This window comes from Physeter macrocephalus, unplaced genomic scaffold (assembly GCF_002837175.3).
Source record: "Physeter macrocephalus isolate SW-GA unplaced genomic scaffold, ASM283717v5 random_10, whole genome shotgun sequence".
NCBI lineage: Eukaryota > Metazoa > Chordata > Mammalia > Artiodactyla > Physeteridae > Physeter > Physeter macrocephalus.
Genome location: NW_021145296.1, coordinates 1 through 13,393, shown reverse-complemented (window position 1 = coordinate 13,393; position 13,393 = coordinate 1). Strand labels below are relative to the sequence as shown.

At 56.7% G+C, this 13,393-nt stretch overlaps 1 protein-coding gene across 1 annotated transcript in view; it reads left to right on the top strand.

Moving 5' to 3' along the window:
- DNM1 (dynamin 1) overlaps positions 1–12,242 on the top strand; it is a gene marked incomplete at its 3' end in the record, with an annotated part of 21,364 nt that extends 9,122 nt beyond the window's left edge. Inside the window, exons 2-10 of the mRNA XM_028483189.1 lie at positions 5,828–5,901; positions 6,126–6,275; positions 6,648–6,851; positions 7,136–7,234; positions 7,338–7,498; positions 8,523–8,665; positions 8,798–8,933; positions 9,126–9,193; positions 12,104–12,242. Of these exons, the coding sequence (XP_028338990.1) occupies positions 5,828–5,901; positions 6,126–6,275; positions 6,648–6,851; positions 7,136–7,234; positions 7,338–7,498; positions 8,523–8,665; positions 8,798–8,933; positions 9,126–9,193; positions 12,104–12,242 (1,174 nt within the window). The remainder of the gene's footprint in view (positions 1–5,827; positions 5,902–6,125; positions 6,276–6,647; positions 6,852–7,135; positions 7,235–7,337; positions 7,499–8,522; positions 8,666–8,797; positions 8,934–9,125; positions 9,194–12,103) is intronic.
- Between the last annotated feature and the right edge of the window lie 1,151 nt (positions 12,243–13,393).

Here is a 13,393-nt window from a genome sequence, read left to right as displayed (position 1 = left end):
GCGGAGCACAGGCTCCGGACGCGCAGGCTCAGCGGCCATGGCTCACGGGCCCAGCCGCTCCGCGGCATGTGGGATCTTCCCGGACCGGGGCACGAACCCGCGTCCCCTGCATCGGCAGGCGGACTCTCAACCACTGTGCCACCAGGGAAGCCTCTTTCTTTTTTTTTTAATTAATTAATTTACTTATTTTTAACATTAAAAAAAATTTATTTATTTTGGCCGCGTTGGGTCTTTGTTGCTGCACGTGGGCTTTCTCTAGTTACGGCGAGCGGGGGCTACTCTTCGTTGTGGTGCGCGGGCTTCTCGTTGCGGTGGCTTCTCTTGTTGCGGAGCACGGGCTCTAGGCCGTCGGATCTTCGTTGCTGCGTGCGGGCTTTCCCTAGTTGTGGGGAGCGCGGGTTACTCTTCGTTGGGGTGCGTGGGCTTCTCATGAGCGCAGGCTCAGTAGTTGTGGCGCACGGGCTTAGTTGCTCCGCGGCATGTGGGATCTTCCCGGACCAGGGCTCGAACCCGTGTCCCCTGCATTGGCAGGCGGATTCTTAACCCCTGCGCCACCAGGGAAGCTCCACAGATTTTCTTTAATAGAGAAAATGGATGTTGTGGAGAGAGCACCGGGCTTGGAGTCCAGAGCCCTGGGCACCAGTCCTCCCCTGTCGCCAAGTGGCACTGTGAACTGGGGCAACACTCTTCCCCTTTTTATGCCTCAGTTTCCACATCTGTGCAATGAGGGCGATGGTGGGAAAACTGTAGGAGCTTCATCAAATCATTCTTTCGGTCGACAGGGGTGTCCCGAGTGCCCGCTCAGTGCCAGGCTCCGAGCTGGGTGCTGGAAATACGGTGGTAAACAGGACCAACCCAGCCCCTGCTCTCAGGACATCAGAATATCAGGGGAAGCTAAGGCCAGGGCTGCCCTAAAATGTTCAAACCTCAGCTGGAAATTCATGGGCTGTGCAATGACGTGGGCCGGACTGGGGCCTCCTGGGGCAGCAGGAACAGAGAGGGACTTGTTGCCTGGCCTCACCTCCTCCCCACTGTGTTTCTTGGCCCATCTACTCCCTCACCTCCACCCTGGATCCCTGCTTCAGAGGGCATCTCACAGCCTGCCTGGCCCCCTTGCCTTCCACTTCCAAGGCAAGGTTTGGCAGGAAATATCCTGGCCTCCTCCCACTCTTCCGGCCAGCCCCCAGGAGACCCACCTTCCAACTCCCTCCCTGCTGCATCAATTGGTGACATGGTTGTGGGAGCCCAGCCTGTGTTCTCAGATTGCTCAACAAGTTATATTTATAATCATTGTTACCATTTATTCAGGCATTAATTTATATAAGCCTCACAGAAACCCATTTTACTGATAAGGAAACTGAGGCTCAGAGAGGCTTGGTCATTTGTCCATAGCCACACAGCTCCTAAGTGGCAGCTCTGACATCCAACGCCTGGCCTGTCTGACATCAGAGCCCAGGAAACAAGAGACTTATAAGGATGACTGCCGCTGGGTGCATGCCAGACCAAGCATGCTACTTTCTGCTGTTGTTTACATTCAGCAGGACCTGGAAACCAGGGTTCCAGAGCGATACCAGAGTAGGGGTGGGGTCACTTCGGCCCTCTGGTGTAATTTCTCCAGGCCCCTCTGGGGTGACAGTGCCAATTCAGACAGGGAGTATGTGGTGCCTGGAGGTCGTGAGACGTGTTTATTTCATCCTCCCTGTGCTTCAGGTTTGAAGGTACTTCTGCAGATGGCAAGGCAAGGCCTCCCCGGGAAACGACCATCTGTCCAGGATGAGTGGGAGGGGCTGGCCTGCCACCATCCACCCCTCCCACACGTCACTGAGGCTGGTGGGCCCGGCACACTTTTCTCTGGGCACCTGTTCTGTCCTCCCTGAGGCTAACCAGGAGCTGGGTGGGAGGTGCGGGGGGGGGCTCTGGCTGGAGGCCAGATCAGGCCCGAATCCCCAGTGGGGAGGCACCAAGGTACACTTCAACAGAGGGCGTGGGGCAGTCTTTCCGGTTGAAAGGCAGGAGCTGTGGAGCCGCTCAGCCGTGCTCGCTCCTCCCGGTGTTGCCGGAGCCCCTGCTGTAGCCCAGCCTGTGCCCAGCGTGGGAATCCAACAGGGAGCAAGGCGCTCAGTCTGGACGTGGCAACCAGCCGGTGCTTGTCCCTGCCTGTCCAGGCATGTGGGGCTGGAGAGCCGGCCTCCCGGTCCTGGTCCCATCTCGGCCACCTCTCCTACCTCTCCCATTGCTGTGTGGCCTCACAGCTCCCTGCCCTTCTGTGGGCCTCTGTTCCACCCTCTGGACAATGACAGGGGAGTGAGATGTTCTCTGAAAACTGCACCTCCATCGTTTCCACCCAACATTCTGTGGTCAAAATCCGAAGATCCAATTCAGTGCCCGAAGGAGGTGAGGCAGAGGGCTCTTCAGGATCTTGGATTCCTTGCTGAAATTTGGGGAGCCTCCGAGGGAAGAGACCGAGGACAGGAGGACCTCCTTGACAGGCCCCTCCAGCTGCTGAGCACCTAGTATGTACCAGGCATGGGCTAAGCTCTTTCAGTGAAAGGACTCCAAGGATCCTCCCGCAGCTGTGTGTGGTAGTATGTGATGCCCGTTTTAGATCATGCGGTTTACAGCTGAGGACCCTGAGGCCCAGGGCGTGAAGCAACTTGCCCCGGGGGCACCAGGCTGGGGAATGGCCAAGGCAGGATTCGAACCCAGGGCCTCTGCCTGGCACTGGCTCCTCATCACTGAGCCAGTGATCCTTAAACTTGACAGGAACATGAAAATCATATGGGGATCGTGTTTAAAATCCAGATTCCCTCCTCCCCTCCCCTGCCCTCTGAGATTCTAACCCAGCCTGTCTGAGGAATGTGCATTTGAACAGGCTGCTGGGGGAACTCTGACACAGACTGTGTGAGGGCCTCCCTTTGAGAACCTGGGCCAGGGCCAAGATGGGGCCCCTCCCCACCTGGGCACCCCATCCCCACCCCGGCCCTGGGAGATCCTGGTCTGAGGAGATGCTCTGCTCCCACACATGGCCCTGTGCTCTAATCTCAGCTTCCCATAAGCTGCTTGTCCTTTAAGTAGGCCTGGGAGGCAGCAACTCGGAGCAGGCTGGCGCAGACCCTTGACCACCCCTCCAGCTGGGCTCTGGGCTCCCCACACCCTCTATGGGGCACCTCAGGGACCTCCGCCCCTCAGGCCTGCCAGGGCCAAGTGGGCCCATCTGTGTGGGGGGTGGAGGGGTGCTCTCAGGGAAGAGCTCCAGGGAAGGTTCATGTTTCTGCATGGGGAGGGGGCTCTCTGTGGGGAGTCCCATCCTTTCCAGCCCCTCCTGCAGTTTCCATGGCAACTACTGTTGCCATGGTACTGCTGGGTGAGGAGCTGGTGGGGAAGAAGGTAGACCCCAGGGCCCCAGGCCCACCCCAGCCTCTGTGAGAACAGATGTCCTACCTCCACAGCCCTGAGGGATCCCAAGTACTAGGGGGTCACCCCTGCAAAGGCATCAGCGAATAAAGGATGGGAGAGACAGAGACAGGAAGCTCCCACCCTGCTCGCCTCCCCGCCAGTTAATCACCTCCCTCTCTGTGCTGCCTGGTGCACCTCCATTCCAGCACATGTCACACTGCATTGCATTATCTGTTTACTTCTGTCTCTCCCACCATGCTGTGAGCTCTTCGGGGTGGGAACTCTCTGACTCATCTCCTCCCATCCCCAGGGCCCAGCACAGAGCCTGGCACAGAGCAGCTGCTCCCAAATATGTTCTAGACTGAATTTAATTGAATTACATAAAAAGCCAAGTCTGGCTCCTCAGGTTTCGGGGACAGCAGAGTTTGATGGGAAAGTTCGCGGGCTCCAGAGTCCAACAGCACCAGGATTGAATCCCAGCTCTAGCCATTCCTCGTTGGGTGAACTTGTCCAAGTCACTTCACCTTTCTGAGCCTCAGTTGCCTCATCTGTAAAATGATCATTTCCATATGAGAGCACTTTTTGAGGACTTGGGCATTCAGTGCCCATTTATTAAGGATGTCTTGTGTGCTAAGCCTTGTGCTGAGCCATGGGATACAGCGACAGACGGAAAGGTGCAAGCCCACCCTTCTGAAGCTCACAGTCTTGCACAAATGAAAAGCATTTGCCTGGCACCTAGAAATGATGGATAAATGCAGGATTTATCATTCCCCTTCCCTATACGGTGGCTGACCCCTCCCCATTAGCCTCTGCTCTCCCCAGAGATGGGGCAAGGTGAGAACAGGGGATGGAAGAGGCCTCCCCAGGGCCCCCAACCTGCTTTCTGAGTCCGGGTCAGGCTCTGGGCTGGGGGCAGGGGACCCATGTTTATGATCTGGCTGTGTCCCAGCCCTATAGGATCTTCTTTTTTTAAAAAATTTATTTATTTATTTATTTATTTTTGGCTGTGTTGGGTCCTCGTTGCTGCACGCGGGCTTTCTCTAGCTGCAGCGAGTGGGGGCTACTCTTCGTTGCGGCGTGCGGGCTTCTCATTGCAGTGGCTTCTCTTGTTGTGGAGCACGGGCTTCAGTAGTTGTGGCCCACGGGCTCAGTAGTTGTGGCTCGCGGGCTCTAGAGCACAGGCTCAGCAGTTGTGGCACACGGGCTTAGTGGCTCCGTGGCATGTGAGATCTTCCCGGACCAGGGCTCGGACCCGTGTCCCCTGCCTTGGCAGGCGGATTCTTAACCACTGCGCCACCAGGGAAGTCCCCCTTATAGGATCTTGAGTGTATCCTTTCCCCTCCCTGGGCCTCCATGTGCCTCTCCATGAATGAGGTGACTGGCCAGATCTCTGTGGTCCCTCAGGCTCTGGCCTGCTCCCCGCTTTCCTGAGTCCTGGGAATCCCATAACTGTGATCCCAACAGCCTGATCCCTGGAGAGGCCTCCACCCTCCTTCTTGTGCTGGCCTGGGTGGGGCCGTGGGTGGGTGGGTGGGGAGATGAGAAGAGCTGACAGGGCAGAGAGAAGTGGCACCCTCAAGAGTTAGCTGAAAGGACTGCTGAGGTTGACGGTGACACAACAGATGTCTGAGGAATAGACATCAGGTCTAGGGGCATAAGGTGACTTTGGGACGCCTCAGTCCAGTCCTTCAAAGGGAGCTGGGTCTTCAGGGAGTTGAAGGGCAGAAAGCTTTCACCAGAGAGTCAAACAGATCTGTGCCCAGGGTCTGGTAGATACTGGCTGGGCAACCTGAATGTCTCTGAGCCTCAGTTTCCTCGTCTGTAAAATGGGGATAATAACAGTGTCTTCCTCATGAGGCTATCGTGTGGAGTCCAGGAGATATTGCCCACGAAGAGCCTGGCATGCAGTAGGTACTTAAGGAGCATGAGTTCTTTTCCTTGCCTCCTCCTTCCCCCCATCCCCCTCCTCCTCAACCCCAGCCAGATAGGGCCCAGGGAAGGGGAAGTGAGATGCTGCCTTTCCCCACAGCGGAAGCGGGGGAGGTGCAACTCCGTTTCCTTGGCATCCACTCTGTGGCCACTGGACGCTTGGGCACGTGGGGTGGGGCACCCCATGCCTCAGTTTCTCCTGAGTTGAATGGCAGTGGCTGGGTTGGGGCAGGGACTTCCTGTTGGCTCAGAATTAACACAAGGCAGACCTGAGAGAGGTCTGGGGGTCAGTTCAGAAGCACAAATTCTGTGACCCAGAGGATTTGGGGGTGATCTGTTACACCTTTCTCAGCTGCCCTCTCCCCATAGTGAAGCCCTTAGGCTAAGGTGTGACAGGGAACTTTGGGCAAGCTTTGGGGCTCCCAGTGGCAGGACAAGTGCCCCTGGGACAGAGGGAGCCTCCTCAGACCTTGCCGCTCTTCTCACCCCCAACTCACTGCAGGGACTTCCTGCCCCGAGGATCTGGCATTGTCACCCGACGCCCCCTGGTCCTGCAGCTGGTCAATGCTACCACAGGTATGGGCTTCCCCTCTTTGGGCCTCATTCCCCATCCGAACGAACAGCGGGGATAAAAATGCGTTAACAGAGAGGTGGCTTTGCGTGGGGGGAGGGAGAAGAAGGCAACGTTTTGTGTGTGTGTGTGGTGGGTGGGGGGGTCTTTTCCCAGCGGAAGATGGGACCCAGGTGGGTGCCGGCTATTATGATGCTTACTCCCCCTTGCCCCCCTCCTTCTGGGGCAGAATATGCCGAGTTCCTGCACTGCAAGGGGAAGAAATTCACCGACTTCGAGGAGGTGCGCCTGGAGATTGAGGCTGAGACCGACCGGGTGACTGGAACTAACAAGGGCATCTCTCCGGTGCCCATCAACCTCCGCGTCTACTCGCCGCACGGTGAGGAGACCTGGCCCTGGCCCCGCCCCCAGCCTCTTGGCTCCGTCTCTGAGCCCCGCCCCTTGGGAACCATCTTCTTGGCCCCGCCCCTTAGCTGGCACCTCATCAAGGACTTCACTCCTCCTGCAGACTCCGCCCCCACAGCGACTCCTCCTCTGCGCATCCTACCCCTAGTCCCACACTGCCACGGCTCCGCCCACCCCTGGCCACGCCTCTAACGGGCCTCCGTTTAGCCCCTCGCGTTTCCCTAACCCCACCCACCTACGGCCACGCTCCCAAACAGATCCTCTCTAAGCCCGGCCCTGTTCCTTAATCCGCCCGCCCCCGGCCACGCCCCTCGCCTTGAGCCCGCCTTCTCGCCGCCCTGTCCAGTGCTGAACCTGACCTTAGTGGACCTGCCCGGAATGACCAAGGTCCCAGTGGGGGACCAACCTCCCGACATCGAGTTCCAGATCCGGGACATGCTTATGCAGTTCGTCACCAAGGAGAATTGCCTCATCTTGGCCGTGTCCCCAGCCAACTCCGACCTGGCCAACTCTGATGCCCTCAAGGTGGCCAAGGAGGTGGACCCCCAGGGTAGGTTTTCACAGGTGGCCGATGCGCAAGGCCCTGGGGGTCTGTTCACAGCGTAAGGGGGAGCCACTGGAGGGTCTAAGCGAATAGGGGTGAGATCAGATTTATGCCTTTAAAAATCATTTTGGCTACTGTGGAGAATGAATGAGGCGGGGAGAGCAGAGGCAGGCAGTGGGTAAGGGAGGGAGTGCGCTGGGAGACGGGGGAGTGGGTCGGACTGGGAGTGCCTGGTGTCGCCTGTGTGAGGGCAAGTGCAGATGTAGACAACCCTCTCCTGCCACCCCCAGGTCAGCGCACCATCGGGGTCATCACTAAGCTGGACCTGATGGACGAGGGCACAGATGCCCGCGATGTTCTGGAGAACAAGTTGCTCCCGCTGCGCAGAGGTCGGCAGGCCACACACCTGACCCACCCCACTGCCCCTCCTCGTAACACCGCCCCCCCACCCCCCGCAAGGCTGGTTGCCCCTGACCCCCACCCCATCCACAGGCTACATTGGAGTGGTGAACCGGAGCCAGAAGGACATCGATGGTAAGAAAGATATCACGGCTGCCTTGGCTGCTGAACGCAAGTTCTTCCTCTCCCACCCTTCCTACCGCCACTTGGCTGACCGCATGGGCACGCCCTACCTGCAGAAGGTCCTTAACCAGGTAGGGGCTCAGGCCAGGATGAGGCCTTGGGGAAACCAGCATGAGAACAGAATCATTTAAGCGTATTTTGTGAGGGTTGCCCACTGTCCCACAGTGAGGTAGCACCAGAGCTTTGCTGACCGTTCCCTGTCTGGGGCCAGGAAGGGGAGCCCTGGGAAAGCCCCAGAATGGAGAGCAGTCCAAGACCTTGTGCGGAGGGTGGCATTGACAAGGGCTTGGGCTTGGGGGCTGGGACTGGAGGAGTATGGTTGGCTAAAAACCTTTGTTCCTTCTGAAATGGGGAGAGGCTGATCTGCGGAGGGGGTGATCCCAAGGGCTTCCCTAGGATGTTTCTCCATCTGGAATGGGGCTTCCAGAATTACTGAGGGGTGTGTGTGTGTATGTGTGTTGACAGTAGGAAGGCAGTGTGGCATGGGACAAAACTGGGGTCTCTGGAGGCCACATACCTGGGTTCCAGTCTCAGCTTTGTCACTCACCCACCAAGACTCTCCAGCTCTGTGAGCCTCTATTTCTGCATCTGTAATATGGTGATAATGGTGGTGAGACCTGTTTCTTAGGGTCATTCTGCAGTTCTGGGAGATACTGTGTGTGGGGACCTAAGCAGAGTGAGCCTCAGAACTTGAGAATTACCTTAAGGGAGGCCTTAAACCCAAAGGGCACAAGGGAGCAGTCTTCCAGCCATCACTGCCCCTGATTCATTTCATCTGGCTCTTGTGTTGTCTAAAACTATTAAATTAGTCAAAATCAGGTAATTTCAGATAAAAATCTAGATTTCTGGCTTCTCCTGAAAATGGAGTTATTGACTCATTAATTCAATTAATACACCTCTGTGAGCTCTTACGGTGTGCCAGTCCCTGCCCTCAGGCAGCTTTCATTCTGGTGGGCAGGACAGCAGTGGGCAGGGCTGTGGCTCTGCACCTCACCACGTCCCCATGGGCCCCAGACATCCTGGCCCCTGCCTGGTCCTGTGGGCCTTCTGGGTCTGTGACCATGGCCTTAACCCTTTCCTCGCCCCCACCGCCAGCAACTGACAAACCACATCCGGGACACACTGCCGGGCCTGCGGAACAAGCTCCAGAGCCAGCTGCTGTCCATTGAGAAGGAGGTGGAGGAGTACAAGAACTTCCGCCCTGATGACCCAGCGCGCAAGACCAAGGCTCTGCTGCAGTGAGGCCCTCCCCAACTCCTGACTCCCCATCGTGGGACTGCCCCTCCCCCCAGCCCCTCAGCACAGGGCTCTCCCAGGGCTCCCTGCCCTGGGTTGCTGCTGCCCCCTCAGGTCATACCACTCTCTCCCAGGATGGTCCAGCAATTTGCTGTAGACTTTGAGAAGCGCATCGAGGGCTCAGGGGACCAGATCGACACCTATGAACTGTCGGGGGGAGCCCGCATCAACCGGATCTTCCATGAGCGCTTCCCCTTTGAGCTGGTCAAGGTAGGCAGACCCCCCAGGGGCAGGAGGGCTCGGGACTACCCTCCCACCCACCTACCTAAGACTCTCTCAGGCGTACGTGTGCTGAGCCCACTAGAGGCCCTGATGCCCAGCTCTGGGAGTGAGGTGGACCCTGTTTGACCTCCCAGGTAGCAGAACAGGCCCTGACCAGCCATCTCTTTGTCTCCTGCACAGATGGAGTTTGACGAGAAGGAACTCCGAAGGGAGATCAGCTATGCCATCAAGAATATACATGGCATTAGGCACGTACTGGGACCGGGGAGGGGAGCTGAACCCTAGAAGGCAGGAGGGGTCGAGCGCAGAGACGGAGGGAGTGATGGAGTGAGCCTCCCTCAGGAAGGACCAAGAGCCCTACCTGGTCCCCAGTCTCTTCAACCCCAACTTTCTGGCTCCCGGCTTGGACAGGCTCTGGATAGGGGAGGTGGATGGGAGACCCAGTCCACCCCCCTACCTGCAGCCTGCTACCCTCCTTTGCTTGTCCCTGGGAGCAACCCGGAGGCTAGACCAGTGGGGTAGAGCCCGAGACACAGGTGGCTGGGGAAGCACCCTTCGGGCTTGGGCCCCCTGCCCATCCCCGGGTAGGACAGCTCCCCCCAGTGCTATCCAGCACAAAGCTGCCCAAACCGCCGGGTAGGGCCTGGGGTGGAGCATCAGGTGTTAGTCTGTGAACGTTTTATGATGGGATGAGGCCTCTCAACCCTCCAGACCCTCCCACAGTCCCATTAGCCCGAAGTTGGCCCCATTCCACCCCACCTCCCTCCTCCTAGCCAACCCCAAGGCCTGTGGAGCCGGGACAAAGACTGGAAAATAGACTGTTCCTTAAAAAGCTTAGCCCTGCTCCAGGGACCCAGATCTACACTGTCCATTCAACAAGAAAATTTTAAGCACTGCTATGTGCCAGGCAGTGAACAAGATTAAAATGTCACTGCTTTCATGCAGGTTCAATTCCAAGATTTGGCATGGAATTTACAGACTGCATTGGCTAAGGCACAGAAAAGAAAAAAAAAATCTCTTTCCTAGTCTTAAAATAAAATGCTTTATTCCCAGAAAGGCTCTTAGAGAAAAGCCAGTTTGACAGTTTTCAAACCATTTCTAGCCATAGAACATTTTGTATGAGCAGAATCTGAAGACAAAGCAGGACAAATGCAACAGTTATAAGCAGACCTTGTCTTGCCCTAAAGAGCTTCGACTGAAAGGCCTTCATCAGAATCCCTCCTGCCCATTTTACAGATGGGGACACTGAAGTCCAGAGAGGGGTAGTGGGAGGACCCCGAGGGCAGAGCTCAGGGGGGCGGGGCGGGGCCCTGGCCTGGTGCTCCTGGCAGGAGCGGGTCTGTGACACCGTGCCCTTCTTCCGCTCCGGGCGTTCAGAACGGGGCTCTTTACCCCAGACATGGCCTTTGAGACCATTGTGAAAAAGCAGGTGAAGAAGATCCGAGAACCGTGTCTCAAGTGTGTGGACATGGTTATCTCGGAGCTAATCAGCACCGTTAGACAGTGCACCAAGAAGGTAACCAGCTGCCCGGCCAGCCCCTGCCTCTGCCCAGCCCTGCTCTGCTGCCAGGCGCTCCTTCCCCACCTCCCCCGGTGCCTCCTGGTAGCATGTACAGACCTCAGCGGGGTGGGGGAGGCAGGCCACCACAGTCCAGGAGAGGGGGTCTCTCTGAGGGAGCCTCACCCAGCCCCGGCCCCCAGACCAGGGGAACCAAGGGATTAGACATTGGAAAGACAGGCATGATGGTGGTAATTTTCCCTGAGAGCCCACCAAGAGCTCCCCCAGCTCAGCGAGAAGAGGGGACCCTGAGCCCCCTCCCTGCTCGCAGAGGTGGGGTCATCTTTGGGGGCTGCAGGGAGGGGTCTTGGGGAAGTCTTTTCCCTGGAGACAGATGAAGTACAGGACCTTCTTGGGTGCTGCCCTAGGGGCCTGGACAGCCAGAGGGATTCAGAGGACCCAGGTCAAGCAGGTACCCTGACTCCCCACTGCCCTTCATCTTCCCCATCTCACGCCATCCTCACTCAGGACCCTCACTCAGGACCTTCCCCGTCCCTCCCATCCACATCCAGCCTTCCAGGGACAGAGCCCCCTCTGCTATGTCATTTGAGCCTCACAGAACCACTCAAGGAGGGCACGGCAGGGCAGGGAGGATGGCACCCATTTCACAGCAGGAAAACTGAGGCTCGGGAGATCAAGTGACTTGCCCGAGGTCCTATGAGCTAGGAGGTGGCAGAGCTGTTACTTGGAGCCAAGGCTTTGGACTCCAAGTCCAGTGCTCGTTTGATTCCACCCCCAGACTCCCTTCCTCTCCCCTCCCCACTGCTGCCCTGGCCCCTCTCTATCACCATCTCCACTCTTTCTGTCTTTCCTCTTCTCTCTCTCTGTCTTTCCAAGCTGAGCTCCTCCAGACTCCTTAGGAGGAGAGGCAAAGGATGCCCCTTGAGGAGAAAGGGAAGGGCAGGAGTAGAGCAGGGAGCTGGAGAATGGCGATCAGGCAGCTACACAGCAACTCCAGGAGGCATCATCTGCCCCGTGGTCTAAGGAAATGGAGCCCCCTGGAATTGTGCAGTGCACAGCCTGGGCAGCTGAATGCAACAATCTTGGTGGAGAATAGGGAATGGTGCTGGGCTTTGGAGTCGGGATGAAGCGAATACAGGAGGTTCTGGGAAACCTAGAATTGAACAGAATGTGGGTGAGTGGGGTCCTGGCCTGGGTCAGCTCCTCAGCAGGACGGCATAGGAAAAGGACAAAGACGGCATAGGAAAAGAGAGAGAGGGCAGGCTCGGTGTAGCTGAAGAGTGGGGGAGAGGAGGGAGGCAAGCCCTGGGGAGAGAATATGAACTCAGTAAGTGCCCTTGGATGGGGCAGGGGCTTGGTCCCTCAGACCCCTCCCACGCCCTCAGAGCCCTGGGGGTTGCTTGGCAGCACCTGGGAGGTGCCAATCCAGGTGGCGGCAGGAGGGCCAGGTCCCACGCTCACATTGTCTTCTCTTCTGTCTCTCTTTCTCTGTGTCGGTGTCTCTCTCTCTCTTCCCTCGTGTCCGTGCCATCCTCCACCCCGGACCCTGGCCCTGCTTGGCTTTCACTCCCCTCCTTCTCCTCGCCCGCCCACCCCCGGCTGCTCCTCCTCCTGTTCCCCTCCTCCTCCCCGGGTGCAGGACAGGCCTCTTCACACCTGACCTCGCTTTTGAAGCCACAGTGAAAAAGCAGGTGCAGAAGCTTAAAGAGCCCAGTATCAAGTGTGTGGATATGGTAGTCAGTGAGCTCACGGCCACCATCAGAAAGTGTAGCGAAAAGGTATGATGGCCGCCCGGGAGGGGCTGGGCTTGGCCACCCCTTCCTCATGGCCAGGGCCACCCGTGGGCAAGAACCAACTGCTGAGCAAGCCCGTCAGCCTCTCAGCCACCCAGGTGGACCCAGACGCCCAGGCCGGCCCAGGTGATTCCTGGCCCCAAGGTCTCATGCCGGCTTCTAACCCTGGGTCTACTGTACTCATGATTCCTACAGGCCCCCACCTCTGGCAGAAGACTTTGCTCTAACCCAGGCATCCTCAATGGCCGCTTTGATGGTGATGATGATAAGGAGATGGCCACTGTTTATTGAGCACCTACTGTGTGCCAAGCATTAGGCTAAGTGCCTGCCCTTGTTATCTGACTTAATCCTTTTAACAACCCTAAGCAGTGAGTAGTCTTATCCCCATTTTATAGATGACAAAACTGAGTCTCAGAAAAGAACAGCAGAGTGGGATTCAGATTTAGGGAGGCTGAGGGAAGAGATCTGGGATCAGGGCCTCCTGGGGCAGGGGAGCTATCCCAGTCCCTCAAAACCAATTTGCCTAAAAGCATAGTGGGTTACTCACTTTACTGTAATCCATACATGTTTGACAGGGTCAGCCTCTTTTGAGTTGTCCGTGACCTTTCAGATGGCTTTTTCCTATTTGTCTACTTCGGGGTATTTGGGGGACTTTTCGCCAGATCGTCTAAAGCAGTTCTTCCCAGGGGCCTGCATGAGCCCAGCCTCACCTGTATTTGAAAAAAGCTCCCTACACTGGGAGGTGGGAGAACATCTGCCTTAACTTCATGTTTTAAATAAGTTATCACGGTTTTCGTGGCTCATATATAATTAGTCCTGTGCGCCCCTTACACAATCCTATCCCACTTTTGCTCACTTCTGTGCCAAATGGGGATAGATTAAGCAAATTAGCATCCACTCAGAGCCTGATCCAGGTGGACTCAAATCTGGGCTGGACTCTCCATTGCATAGTGTATATCATGACACCTAAATCACGGTCCCACTGCATCATGAATACTAAGCAACGCAATCTTAACTTTTGTTATCCTAAAAAGTACCGAGTTTATTTTAAGCTGCCTCAAATCTCTTTACAAAAGAACACAAAATATATCTAAATTTTTTAAAATTTTGGGTTTTCATTGTGAAAGGAATACATT